Below are 14,816 nucleotides of genomic sequence, written 5' to 3' on the forward strand. Positions count from 1 at the left end.
CATCAGGTGAAAAGCAACTTGTGAGCAAAGCTGTCAATCAGCAGAGGCCTCAGGGAAGAGTGTCCTTCCAAGATCACTGAGCTGTTGGAAGAAGTCAGTTCCTTTCCTTTGGAGTCCCTGTTTTCCACCTCCTTGACAGCCTGACCAGTCTTCATACTCTCAGTCATCTCGTGTCATTACATCCACATCTCCTTCTTGCAGAGTCATCAAAGGAATCGCAACACTTTCTTTTCTTCACTGTCAGTTCTCGAAGTCACACAGATGTGTCCTCTAGATGCACGTTGTCTTTGTGTCATCCAGTGGGAATGTCGGTCATGAGACTGGAAGGAATCCTGCATCTGTGGACATGAGAATACCCTACAAAGAAGATCTAGAAATTACTGGCTATGCTATGAAAGTCCATGTGCAGGTTAGGTTTCAAAATCGCTACATCTACTTGTAAACAAATAGCTCTATGGTCTATGAGAACCGATCACTAACTAACTAACTATGGTTTGTTTTTCATGCATTAAATTTGATATATTGGTAAATTTGACCTAATTTGATACATTTTTAAACATAAGAGATGAGCAGAAAGACTTATTTCAGGAGCTTGTTTTTAGTAAATTAAACTTTACTAACAATTATGTATATTTATAAACCTTTATGTCTCAGAAAATGTTTTCATTAATATTAAGCTATTTAATTCTTACAATACAGTAAAATTAGTATGAGTATAATAGGTGGAAACTATTCTAAGATAGAGCAAGTGTATGTGTTATAATATGAAACTAGAATTTTCAATTGCCCTTTCCGTTTTCAATGTTTTTTGCCTATGTGTATTGATGTAAAAATATGAAAAGATGATAAAAATAGAAAAGAGATGATTTGTTGAAGACTATGTATGTTACAGAAATTATATAAAATCCCACTTAAGGCAAAAAGTGATATAAATAGATTTCATATCTATTTTATGAAAATGTCACCAAATCTTTCCATGGGATTTGGGTGTTTTCAGTTGGAGACTGCTTCTGAGTTAGAGATGGGTGCTTGTTTCTACTTCTCCTTTCAGATCTAAGGGCCCCATCCATGCAGACCCTCCAGGCCCTATGCATGTGGTCTCAGTTTCTGTGTTCATATGTGTATCTACTGTGTTAATTTAAAGGGCCTTGCTTTCTTCTTGTCCTCTGTTACCTCTCGCTCTTACAGTCTTTCTTTCTTTTCTTCTACAGGGTTCCCTGAGGTCTGAGAGGAAGGGCTTGGTGGAAATATCTCATTTAAGACTGATTATCCCAAGTTCTCTCATTCTCTACAAAATGTCTGACTATGGGACTCTGTGTTTGTCTCCATCTGCTGCAGAAAGAAATTTCTCTGATAAAGGCTCTGATTATGAGATAAGCAGAACATCAATAGGAGTCATTTTATAAATGACTTTTATTTACCATTCATTTTTCTCAGAGCAATAGTATTTAGTTTTACACTTGGTCCCTGGACTATGTAATTCCAGTTCTGGGTCATCCAAACAGTGTCAGGTAGTGTGATATATGGGTTCCATCTGGTGGTGTGGGCTTTAAGTCAAATCAGATATGGGTTGGTTATTCCCACAAGCTTTGTCTCACCATTACACTAGCATATGTTGCATGCAGACCCCACTGTATAGCAAAGAGTTTGTGAATGGGTCAGTGTTCACCTTTGTCTTTTGGTAGCATGTAAATTACCTCCCTATACGAAAGACTTTAGAATGTAGGGGTAAAAGCTCTAGGTAGGAACCAGCTTAAATTCTCTGTGTTCAATTGTTGTGGCATTCAAATACACCAGGAGAAATTAGAGACTTAGACTCAATTCAAATTAGATTAAACGAATTTATTCTCCCTGCTAGCAGGACAGCAAAGTTGGAGGCAGCAGCATGTCTTGCAGAAGGGGGATTAAAGTGAGATTCAGAGGTAGACATCGTAAAGGTGTGTATGAACACTATCCATGGAATCCACAGCTGAGCAGGGAAATTGTTTTACTTCCCTCTGTTTTTTTTTTTTTTTTTTTTTTTTTTACTTTCAGGCTATATAGTAATAAAAAGACCATTTCATTTCTTTCCCATAGTGATAAGCAGGTTTTACAGAAGCAAAGGCAGCTGTTAATACCTACAACCTATTATCCTTTCTTATCTCTCTTGCATGCCACTGGGATCTACCAGACGTTCCAGAGCAAAAGGTCAACAGCCCAAAAGGGATGTCTGGCTCCATATTAAGTTTCTTTAGTCATCACAGGGGATCTATGTAAATTATTACTCAGGTCTGAGCACTCTAATGACTGGGATAGAGGAGTTCATTTCTCGGCAGGCAAAACACAGTGCCAACAGTTTAGGACTGGCTGTCACATCCCCATACAATGAGCTGTGTAGATGTGGTCCTCTGCAATGGGGTCTTGCTGTCAGTTTGTGGAGAGCAACCTCTGTAGTCTTGGCAAAAGCCTTGGTTGTTTGAGATTCCCATGAGACCGTTTTGGCCAACTGCTCCATTAGACATAACCTAATTTCTGTACTAGAAACTTCATTTGGTGACAATAGATAGCCAACTGGAGCTCTGTCTCCCACATTATTTGATGGTTTCATTTTGGATCACCTTCATTTATGTATACATTTTAGGAAGATTCTCGTTTTTTGGATTTACATATTACCTCTCAAATGGCCCTTAATTTTATCTGTTACTCACTGTATTCATTTGCTAGTCCCCTTTCCCCTCTTCCTTCTCCCTTGGTTCTCCCATTCCAGTCCCTCCCCTAGTTCATGCACCACTATCTATTCCATTTCCCTTTCCCATGGAAATCTATCTGTCCCCCCTCCCCCTTTAGTCCCTTACTCAATACCTAAACTCTGTGATTCTACAGATTGTAGCTTTGTTATTATGGATTTAACAGTTAATATCCAAATGTAAGTGACTATATACCATATTTGTCTTTCTGTATCTTGGTTACCTCTAGACGATTTTTTTCTGGTTCCAAACTTTAACTTGAAAATTTCATTATTTTTTTATAGCTGAGTAATACTCCACTGTATAAATGTATCGAATTCTCTTTATTCTTCTTTTTCTATGGAGGACTCTCCAAGTTGTTTTCAGTTTCTGGCTATTATGAATACAGCATGAGTGAACATGAGTGAGCAAGTGTCTCCATGGTAGAAGGAAGTATCATTAAGGTAAATACTCAAAAATAGTAGAGTTGGATCTTGAGGTAGATTGATTTTCATCTTTCTGAGGAACTAGTACACTGCTTTCCACAGTGCACGTACAAGTTTGCTGTCTCATCAGCAATGGATGAGAGATCCCCTTACTCCACATCTTCACTGGCATGAAGTGCTGTTTATTTTATTGGTCTTAGCTATTCTGATGGGTGAAAACTCAAATTAATTTTTATTTGCATTTACCTGATGAAGAAGGATGTTTAACATTTCTTCAAGTGTTTCTTAGCCATCTGAGTTTCCACTTTTGAGAATTCTCTGCTTAGACATTTATCTTCTTTAATTGTGTTAGTTTTTCTATTTTTTTAATCAAAAACAGATTCATCTCTCATACAACATCCTGACTACAGTTTTCCCTCACTCAACTACTCCTTTTGCCTCTCCACCATATCCATTCCCCTTTCCTTTATCTTCAGAAAAGAGCAGGTCCCCAAGAGATAACAACAAAGTACAATATATCTATATATAAATATATACATAATTAAATACAAGGCAAAAGCCCTAATATCGAGGCTGTTTGCCAAGTTCCCTATATATTTTGGATTTTAGCGCTCTATCGGATGTTCAATTATAATTTTTTTTTCCATTCTGTGGGCTTCACTTTGAATGATAGTTTGCTTTTCCATGTGGAGACTACAATTTCGTGAGGTCCTGTTTATTAACTGTACATCTTAGTGCCTGTGCTTATAGAGTTCTGTTCAAAGAGTTTTTCAATGTGTTGATGAGTTCAAGGCTATACTCCAGGTTCTCTTCTATCAGTGTCATCGTATCTGGTTTTATGTTGAAGTCTTTTCTCCATTTGGGGTTAAGTACTGTGCAGGTTTGTAAAAATAAATCTATTTACATTCTCATATGTACAGCTATCCAGTTCGATGTGCACCAAATGTTGAGGAGATTGTCTTTTTTTCTTTTCATATATTTTTGGCTACTTTATAAAAAAAAATTGTCATTAGGTCTGGATCTTCAATTTGATTCTATTTATCAACATGTCTATGTGCCAACACCGTGAAATTTTTTATTAATATTATACCTCTGTGGTACAACTTGAAATTGAGGATATTGATAATTTCAGCAGTTTTTTTTTTATTATTTAGAATTGTTTTAGATATCATGGGCTATTGTGCTTCCATATGATGGTGAAAATTGTCATTTCAAATTCTGTGAAGAATTATTTTGGCCTTTTGATGGGGACTGCATTGAATCAGCAAGTTGCTTTCAGTGAGGTGACCAGTTTTACTATATTAATCCTACCAATCTGTGAGCATGGAAAAATCTTTAATATCTTCTTAAATTTCTTTTTTTTTTTTTTTTTTTTTTTTTGGTTTTTCGAGACAGGGTTTCTTTGTTTAAATTTCTTTATACAATAAAAAGTGTTCACCACACAAGTCTTTAACTTGCTTGACTAGAATTACCCTAAGATGATTAATATTATTTGAAGCTATTGTGAAAGGCGTTTATCCCCTTTGACCGAAGTATACTTTTTTTTTTTCCTATCATGACTTAAATGACTTTGGTTCTTCTACTATCTCATATTCTGTTACTGATGCTTGCTTCTTAGTTTCCTGTTCAAGTTCTTAAGTTGTTTATTTCTATATATCCCTCAGTTTGGTTTTCTTTATTGATTCTATTTCTACTTTCGTGCCTTCAATTGTTTGTGTATTCTTAGATTTTTTTTTAAAGATATTTATTCATTACCTCCTTGGGGACCTCTATTATACTCATAAGGGCTGTTTTAAGGTCATTTTCTTATGCTTCAGCTATGTTTGGAATATTCAGGGCTTGCTTTGTCAAGCTTGCTGGGCTCTAGTGGAGACATTGTTGTGTCTGTTATTAATTATATTGTTATATGGCATTTAATTATCTGGGTTTGGGAAGGCTGTAATTCTAGGTTCCCGATATCTAGTCTTGTCTTTGTTGGGTGTGTGTTTCTTGTTTTTGTTTGTTTGTTTTCCCCATGGTTCCTGTTGCCTTCTCTAGTTCTTAGGAGGGTGCAGTTGTTGTGTTGTCTGGTAGAAAATTCTTCTAGGATCCTGATAGCTGTGGCCATTGGTGATTCCAGTTAAGTGTTTTTTTCCAGGGCTTTGGAGGTGATGCTTAAAAAGGAGTTTGGGCTGGGTGAGTACTGAAGGAATCTGTAAGAATGAAGGAAGTAGTGTATAGCAACAATATCTTCTTAGTCCCCTGGAAATGTGGGCCCATGTTGAGGATAGGCCACAACAGAAGGTCTGCTACAGAGCTGTGGATGAGACTTGGGGATTTGATTTGGAAGAGTAGAGGGTTAAGTGAATTTTGTGCACTTACTCTACCTGCTTCCCTGGCCAGATTGCCATGTGAATTCTCAGGACATGCCTATAGTAGTTGGTGACTGGAATAAAGCAACGAGTGAGTAAAGTCTGGAGGTGATGATGTGTGTAATCCACTAGAGATGAGAGCAGGAGAAGAGTCAGTCCTCAGCACATGTTGTGTTGTAGAGATCGGGGTATGACTGGGGTCACAGAGGGAGTAATTATTTGCAGGTAGTCTGTCTCCTTCCCTAGATGGAGCATCCTGCATGTTTCCAGGGAGTGATAAAATTTTCACTTTTGGCAGATTAAAATATACAAAGAGGCTGGAGCAATGGCCCAGTGGTTAAAAAAAAAAACTCACAACCATCATTAATTCCAGTTCCAGTGGAACTTCTGACAGAACCCAACTTTTGTGCTTATGAGTACACATACCTGCACTCAAGATAGGTTTTGTTGTTGTTGTTGTTGTTGTTTTGTTTTGTTTTTGTTTTTGTTTTGAGACAGGGTTCCTTTGTGAAGCCTTGGCTTGGCTGTCCCAGAACTAGCTCTGTAGACCAGGCTAGCCTTGAACTCATAGAGATCTGCCTGCCTCTGCCTCAGGAGTGCTGGGATTAAAGGCATACACCAACATGGCCTGGCTTCATACATACACTCAAGCACATACACATATACTAAGAAAACATTAAATAAATAAATATTATAAAATAAAATGTGTGGAGATTTTTCTCTCATTATATGTGATTATACATAATAGCCTCTCTTTGGGGGCTTGAATGGTGGAAAAATCTTTACCAAAAGAAAAAAGGTAATGGCTATCTCTAATTTCCTCCATCCTTGAACAGGATGCCCTTTTTATAGCCCTGAGGCAAGAGCTAGCCAAGATAGTTGATGGATATCCAACCATGATGTTCCTAATTCAGGACACTCACTGGAACAAATGTGAGAAGTTTCCAAATATCTGGGGGAAGATATAAAATCTTATTGAATGTCAATTTAGAGTTATTAACTTTCTCAATTACCACTACTGAAGTTGTTTTATTCTGAGAACAAGGTTTGTGTGTGTGTGTTTCTCCAAATAGTCTGTTTTCATGCATACTTTTAGAGGATAAAAATATCAATTGTGGAATAAAGAATTGGATATCTATCCTATATCAGATCTATTGCAATCAATTCAATCTATGGACTGTGCTTTCTGTGTCCAAGGAGCAAGTGAAAAGGATGAAGAGTGCTTTTTAATTGATTTTTATAAATTTAAACATAATCTGCAATATTCTTTAATTATAAATTAGTGAGACTACTCTGGGATTCCAACCATGGACATTGTGTCTAAAGAGGGAAAGAAGGAGACATAAATCAAATATTAAAAAGGAAACATTCTAAATTGTAGCAGAATTCCAATGTATATTCCTGGGAGAATGATTGGGGCCTCAAAGACAAGGCTTTAACCAAGAGAAGAATCAAATGTCCCATGTCGGGTTGAAGTGTCCCTGGTGACTCTACTTAAGCAGCTGATCCAGCCAAGCCCTAGAACTTCTACATGCATGTTTTTAGAATAGCTGTCTTATAAAATTATAGATAATGAGATTGACTTTAAGGGCCAAACTTCTTTGTGGAGGTAATCTAAACAGTAGTCAATCCTTCAATGTTATCATGTAGAATTTCCAGCTATCTCTTCACCATTCTCCCCTTTCTACTTTTTTGGATGATTTAGTCACCTAAAGATTGCTAGGACAATATTACCATTTTATTGTATTAGTTAATTATTTTCATTGTTCGACTTTTATGTGTTGAAAAGGTGAGCCAATGATAAAAAGTTTCCACACTGTACACTTGCCAGTAGTAGATTTTTCTATAACATTTTTGAATGATTTCTGTTTCTTAAGTTAGTTTATAAATATTTTCCTTTTGTAGAGTTAGCAAAGCATACCCAGGCAGGCTACAGAAAGGTGAGACTTGTACACACCTTGATTTCCTACAGGCTTTCGCTTTTGAAATGAGAACCGATCTCAGAATTAATGAAAGCAGTTATGGTGAAAAGGAAGCATGGGAAAATATGTTGATTACTATCACTAAATATGTGCTTGCACAATGAGTGTGTCTTGATAAATACTAACAGTGCAGTCAGCGTTTAAGCCTACTGACAATCTTGTTCTAAATTCATCAAGAGGCTCCACATTTTTCAGAATAAATTTCCAAGTCCTCACTAGGAATACCAAGCCTCATTCTGACACCCCACTCCCCACATCCCTACCAGCTTCCAAGATGCTTTTCTCTTATTCTCTCACAGAGTCAAATCTAGTCTATGTAGATAAAACTATCATGCTACAAGTCTACTCTTTGGATACATCTTGCATTAAGGTGCTCTCAAGGTGTAGGCTTTTGTCTTCCTGTGAAAACTGGAAGGCAGGACCTCTACTCCTTTAGTGATTATATCACAGACTAATGGAGAGAGGGAAATGGGGGATAAAAGAGGCAGGAAATAATGAAGATAACACAGAATCAGTTTACCATGACTAAAATTGTTTAGCTTCTGGTTCTGCAGCAACAAGCAGTTCACACCAGTATTTTGTGTTTACTCGGGGTTGTTTATTTTATAGCTTTTTTTTCACCATGTTGTTGCTTTGTCTTTAAAGAGTTAAATGTATTTAAGGAAGCCAAACACAATTAGAAGTGGTCTCTTGTAATGGATCTAAGAAGGGGTGTGTATGTTTCCTTTACACTGCCAGTAAAAGAGTATTTGTCAATTTGCATTTTCTTTTAGTAAATCATTTTTCAAAAGAGAAAAAGATGCCGGGGAGGGTGATGCACACTTTTAATCCTGGCACTCCAGAGGCAGAGGCAGGCAGATATTTGTGACAAGGAGACCAGTCTGTTGTACAGAGCACATTCTAGATCAGTGAATACTACAGAATAAGACCCTATTTCAAAAGAGACAGTAAATACAAAAGGAAAGGCAAAGTGGAGCTCTATGAAGAGTCCACAATTTTATGGATCAGTGTCTTAAATGCACGGTTTTCTTTTACTACGACAGGGTAAAGGGTAGGATGGAGAGAGGTTCACAACCACTCCAAGAGCAGCAACTGCATTGGAAGAGAAAAAGTCTTCATCATCCTGGGGCTTATTTTAGACAAGGGAGGATGTACACTAAGTAATGTTCTAAAGAGAGAACCCTTAACCATGTTTCACTAGAACTAGCATTACAAATTCTGTTTTGTTAATTGACATTCAGAGACTATAGCTTAATACCATTCTTTAGAGACTTATTACATTCATGTTGTAAATTTTCTACTAAACAAATAAACAAACAACAACAAAAACCCAAAATACCAAATGACATCAGGAGTTACATCTTTTTTCCAATTACTTTCCCTGACATTCTCTTTTTAATTTTTCCCTTAAATGTAATAAGTATTTTGGGATTAAGTGACAGTATGAGTTAATATTCCAAATCCTACCTCATACTTGGGAAAAACCAGCTCAAAATAGAGGTAAAATTAATTGTGAGAGAGAGAGTCGGCGGGGGGAGCCTGTCAGAGAGGCTGAAGGAGGTAAAGAGTCAGATATAGAGACTGGGAGAGGCAGAGATAGAGAGAAGCAAGGAGAAATACAGAGAGAAAGCCACGGGGAGAAACAGAGAGCAGCAGAGATAGAAGATACACAGGGCTGGAAAGAAGACAACACAAAACCAGTGTATTATCAGTAAAACTGTTCAGCTTGTAGGTATATAGCAACAGGCAGGTAGTACATACCATTGTTGGATGCCCTTAGTGTGTAGTGTGTGTGTGTGTGTGTGTGTGTGTGTGTGTGTGTGTGTGTTTCTGTGTCTGTGTCTGTGTGTGTACTCATTTATGGAACAGAGTATTGTCTACATTTTCACTCTCATGCCTATGCCTAATACAAAGCCTTTGAGGGATTGAGTATAAGCATGATAGTGGTTGTATCATATATGAGATTAGAACTCTCCCACAGCCTTTGTAACACCTACTTTACCAGATATGAAATCTCAATCTCTATAGTAACCCTTCTCAAAAATATATATTTTTTTCAAACAATTTCCAGCTTTCCTAATTTTTGTTCTTCCCTTTCCAATACTGGGTGAACCACAGAAAACCAAATAATTTCTCTAGACCAAAGCTATTGGATGTCTCACATCCCACTGGAGTCCAGATTCCCTCTGACAACAAAACCCAATTATGGCATACCTGGAGCCTTTCATTTGTTCTTCACTCACAGCTGTCATTCTTGGTTTCTCTTCCAAAAGAAAGTAAAGGGTGGTGGCTGACTTTCTTTCCCATAGAACACTCTGATTAAATGGCCTTTGCCTGTTCACACTTTGTGGTCTTTGATTATGTCCACAAATTAAAGATGTTGGCAGAAGCAAGCATGAATTCATCATTTGAGTTTAAACCACCATAGGTATACAGAATTTCATAAAACAAGTGAATAAACCAACAAACAATAAAACCCAAAACCAACCAGACAAAAAGAAAACAGTTCACACAAAAATAATTACTGTTTAATGCCTGCAAATAAACACAACTGCTAAGAGTCAGCAAAGAAAAGAAAAAAGGAAACATGAAAATGTAGATAATAGATTCTCTTCCTTTGAATTCTAGCCATTGTTTGTTTCATGTTTCATAACAGGCACTTAAAAGTATCAAAAGTATTGATTCTTGTAAAAAGGCCTACAAGGTAACTGAAAGCTTCATGAGAGTCTTACTTTTGTGTCTATTTCCTTTACATTTTGCAATGGTATCAACCAGTATATGTCAAAAGAACCTGGAGCTGATATGAGTACATGGAATGAATCAACTAAAAAGAACGAATCAACTAAAACATGACAAAGAGCAGACATGGGGTGGAATTATGAAACAGCACAATATGGTTGACACTGAATGTCTGAGGAACCCCCAAGTAGACAGTGATGTCAGAGTATTACTTTTGTGTGATGCTATAGGAATATAGCCTTCTTGTCAGAGGCTTTAGCCTCTGCTGTAGGCAGCCAGCCTGGGTTTCTGTCTGGAGTTGCAATGACCATGTGGCCTGTGTGCCAGACTGTGTGCCTGGGTGCCATTTTGTTCCCTCCAGCCTAGCAGCTTTCATCTGGAGTGAATAAAATATGTCCTACGTGCCTATGAATCCTCAAAATCTCTTAAAACTCTCTGCCTTTATGACCCTCCTCCTTCTTGGCATTAGGGCATGGCCTTCACTGCCATCTGCTTACTGGTGAATGGCTAATCATTAAAGAAATGCCTATCTAAAAATCAAAGATACCTAAGTCATTTTATTTTCCCTCCAGCCTAGAAGCACATTGATAAGAATGTCTGAAGTACCATATAGTCATCTGTGTGTCATGTACTACAGCAAGTCTCACTAAATTGCTTAAAGCTCAACAGCTATTTCCTTGTATCTGTGGTCACTTTGGATTTGAGAAAAAGCACAGCCCCAAGGGACAAAGCAACTACCAGAAAGGGAAATTGTCATGATGGCAAGCTGAACTCTAAGTGTGGGACATCATCACCTATTAGTTGTCTTGTGCCTTCAAGCAAGAGGAACTTCTCCGCTCACCCAGAAGAACCAGAACTGAGAAAATGAACCAGATGACTTACTTATAAATACTTCTTACTCTCTTGTCCAAATTCTTACTTAAGTTTATGCCCATATCTAAAAGCTGCAAATCTCCTTATCGTCCTTCCCAAAGTACACATTGACTAAATCTCTTCAATATTTCTCATCATCTTTGTGTCTTTAATTGGTATCCAGGGCAGGTGGCTGAGTGTAGCTAGTTGGGGCTGCTGGAGCCAAGGGCTTTTGCTCTCAAACTTTAGTTACACAAGAGTGTGAGTTTGTATACATTGTCTTTGGGAGAGAAAATTATTCAGCTATTGTCATAATACTGACTTATTTTATTTCTATGGCGCATTGGAAATACATATTTGTGCCTTCTAACTTAAAAAAATTAACATTATTCCTTTTGACAGAATCTGGAAAGAAATCCTTTTCATACTCTGGTTTAGATAGTTCATCAAATATTAGCAGACTTGGAGGTTGGTTGGCATAGTTAACTTCAGTTGTCAAGTTGGCACACATGGGAAGAAAGAGTCTCTTTTGAGGGATTGCTTCCAACAGATTAGTCTGTGGACATATCTATAGGAATTTCCTTCCTTCCTTCCTTCCTTCCTTCCTTCCTTCCTTCCTTCCTTCCTTCTTTCCTTTATTCCTTTCTTTGTTTTGCCCTTTTCTTCCTCTTCCTCTTCCTTTTTCTCATTTTAGGAATTCTTTTATTTGTATACTTACATCAGTCCAAACCATGAATTAACATACTATTTACTGGTTGAAACAATTATAATATCAAAAGTAAACTTGCTTAAAATTTTCCTCCAAATTCATAAAAATCAGGAGAACTTTTACTAGAAAATTTAAAGTCAACACATTTTTTTCTTCTACTGAGCCTTGGGTTTTTACAACAGCATTATTTCTATTTTGTTTAGTGATTTTGGTTCTAAGTTCTATGGGTTTCTAGGATGTTTCTGCCTCCTCATCTTTCAGATTGTCACCATGTCTTTGTACTCCATGACTTGCGTTACTACAGAGATCATGTACCTCCTTTTCATATAAGGGGGGCCCTTGTTCTTGTACTTCAAAGCAATCATCACAACTGGAGTAAAGTTTTGCCTTGTCTGCCATCCTAGACATCACATGAAATGTGATGAGGTGTGTTTTCACTAGAAGTTATGGGGGATCTTTCTTGCAGTTGAGTGCTGGCCCTTTAACAATTCCTCGCATACAAATCTCTCTAGTAAGATTTACTTGGATGATATATATGTATAGTAACCATTCCAAATATGTCTTTACCAACCACTATAACCTTTTTATTGAAAATCATTACATATCCTGGAATGATGAATCACAGTTAGTATAATCTTTTAGCAGACATGATTAATCACTTGTATCACATGACTAAGGACAATTTTTCATTGAATAGTAGTCTTGAGTAGGCTATCATCATTTAGCAATAAATAATTTTAAAGTGAGTTCTTACAGATGGGTGGTTTCCAGTAAGAAGGGCTACCACCATAAGGTAGGGATCATTCATTTAAAAGATCAGTGCCCCCTATATCACATGCAAGAGATAGATGCTCAATACCAAATAGCCCCAATTTTATTATTGACAGGGTTACATAAATTTTCTGGATTTCTAATGGTTGTAAGAGGATCCAGAAAATTTTGGGCAATGCTGCCCCTCAACAGGTGTGTCTGAGCTACATAAGAAAGGTGACCAGTAATGCTAAGGGAAGCAACAGAGTATGGAGTGTTCCTTTGTTTCTGCTTCAGTTTCTACATCCAGGTTCCTGGTTGAGCTCTTACTATAATGAGCTCTTACCATTTTCCTTAATGATAGACAGTGATAGGGAAGGGAAGTGTAAGCTAAATGAAGCCCTTTTTCCCTCACAGTGTTTGAGTCATGGTGTTTATCACAGCAAAGGTAATAAAACTAGAACAGAAGCCATTTAGAGATATAGACTCTTGACTCATAATCAGCTTTGCATCTTACTACCAGTTTTACTGATTACATGTTAATTTAGTGAACAGGAAAATAATACAGTTGCCATCCTTCCTTAGGGTTTGAAATACCCTGTAAAAGGGGGAAGGAATTACCCAATTCCTTTGCTCGAGTTTTAGAATAACATATGAAAGGAGGAGTAAAGAGGTTTTGTTAGATCCTTTAAGGGATGGCTGATTCCTGGAAAATTATGTCTATTTTTATCAAATACTTCTTTTGAGTACCTATAAATCTACACCATTATATGATTTATGTTCAAAATAATAGAGTCTGAGTTCTTCTTTCCTGGTGGGGGTCATGACATTTCTAAACCATGGAAACAAAGGTAAAGTTACAAAGACACACTCTTCTCTCTTCCCTTAAAAGTTAATTCAAATAGAGCTGTCAATCATATGCACAAGGAAAAACCTCTCTACAAATAAGAAACACAACTTTCCTCTAGATATACAAAAGAATGGTAGGGATAACTGTTTCTTTAATAAAGTCTGTGCTTTTACACATCAACAGCTCCTCATGGGTGTGATGGCTTACTGTCTTAGTCAGGGTTACAATTGCTGTGAGGAGACACCATGATGAAAAGCAACATGGGGAACAAAGGATTTATTTGGCTTATGCTCCCACATTCACTGTTTATCACTGAAGGAAGTCAGGACAGGGATTCAAACAGGGCAAAGACCTGAGTGAAGGTGCAGAGACTGAGGCCATAGAAGAGTTGTGCTTACTGGCTTGCTCCTTATGGGGTACTCATCCTGATTTCTGTACACCGCAGGACCACCAGCACAGGCACAGCCCCAAGCACAATGGGTTGGGTCCTCGCACATCATTCAGTAACTAATAAAATGCCCTACAACCCCATCCTATTGAGGCATTTTCCAATTTTGCAGCTCTCTGCTCTACAATGACTCCAGTTTGTGTCAAGTTCACATAAATGTAACTTTGCTGGTGAGCCTGCCCACCTTTCTGAGTTATGACACAGAAAGTCCATGTTTTCCTTTGCCCTCCTCCTCTCTTTATGTGAACACATGCCCACATCTGAAGCCTGCTTGCCTGGACACCTTAGACCCCCTCACTATTTTCTCTGAAGGCACTTGGCATGCCATGCAATAGCTTAGCTTGCCTAATTCTTTGACCTTTAACTAAGAAAGCAATTTTCTCCCTCTTATCCATCTACCTCCTTGTAGCTGCTGAGATCTCAAGTTTATTGGCTGTGTTTATTTTTCTCAATGTCTAATCAAGTTGTTTGTAAGTTTTCTTCCGAGTCCATTCAAAATTATTCTTTTAATCTACAAGGCTTAGAATTTTCAGTAGAGAATCTGTGTTCTCTACTAGCATCGGGAGCCTGAATTCTGAAGGGGAATTCTGTGAATCAAGATAGGAAGACTGGTTTTCCTGAGGGCTGTGGACTTTCAAAATCCCTGAAAGAAAATAGAGAACTTACCTTTTTTTGTACAGAAATTTAAAAAAATGTTGTTGTTGATGTTTATGGGCTGGGTAAAGGTTTTCACCTTGAAAAATAGATTTTCAATTTATTTTTAATAGTATCCCAAACCTCTCCTCATAGAGCAGGAGTAGGAGGTGAACAGAATACTGGATGTTCTAGTTGCAGTAGTTTACATTCTTCCTGAACTTTTACTATTGTGCAGCAATAGTTACAAAAAAATGCTGTACAGACAACCAGAGGAGACAGAAGTCAGTTAGAGATACAGAGACAAGGACTTTGGTCAGTAATGCCACATTTTCCCACCAGAGGCACTGA

The 14,816-nt window shown here is 37.5% G+C and overlaps 1 protein-coding gene across 1 annotated transcript in view; it reads right to left on the reverse strand.

The window, feature by feature from the left end:
* Positions 1-206: 206 nt before the first annotated feature.
* Positions 207-14,816, reverse strand: part of LOC131919815 (uncharacterized) — a 55,222-nt gene continuing 40,612 nt past the window's right edge. The window contains 1 exon segment of the mRNA XM_059274286.1: positions 207-338. Within this exon segment, the coding sequence (XP_059130269.1) occupies positions 207-338 (132 nt within the window).

This window comes from Peromyscus eremicus, chromosome 9 (genome assembly GCF_949786415.1).
Source record: "Peromyscus eremicus chromosome 9, PerEre_H2_v1, whole genome shotgun sequence".
Taxonomy (NCBI): domain Eukaryota; kingdom Metazoa; phylum Chordata; class Mammalia; order Rodentia; family Cricetidae; genus Peromyscus; species Peromyscus eremicus.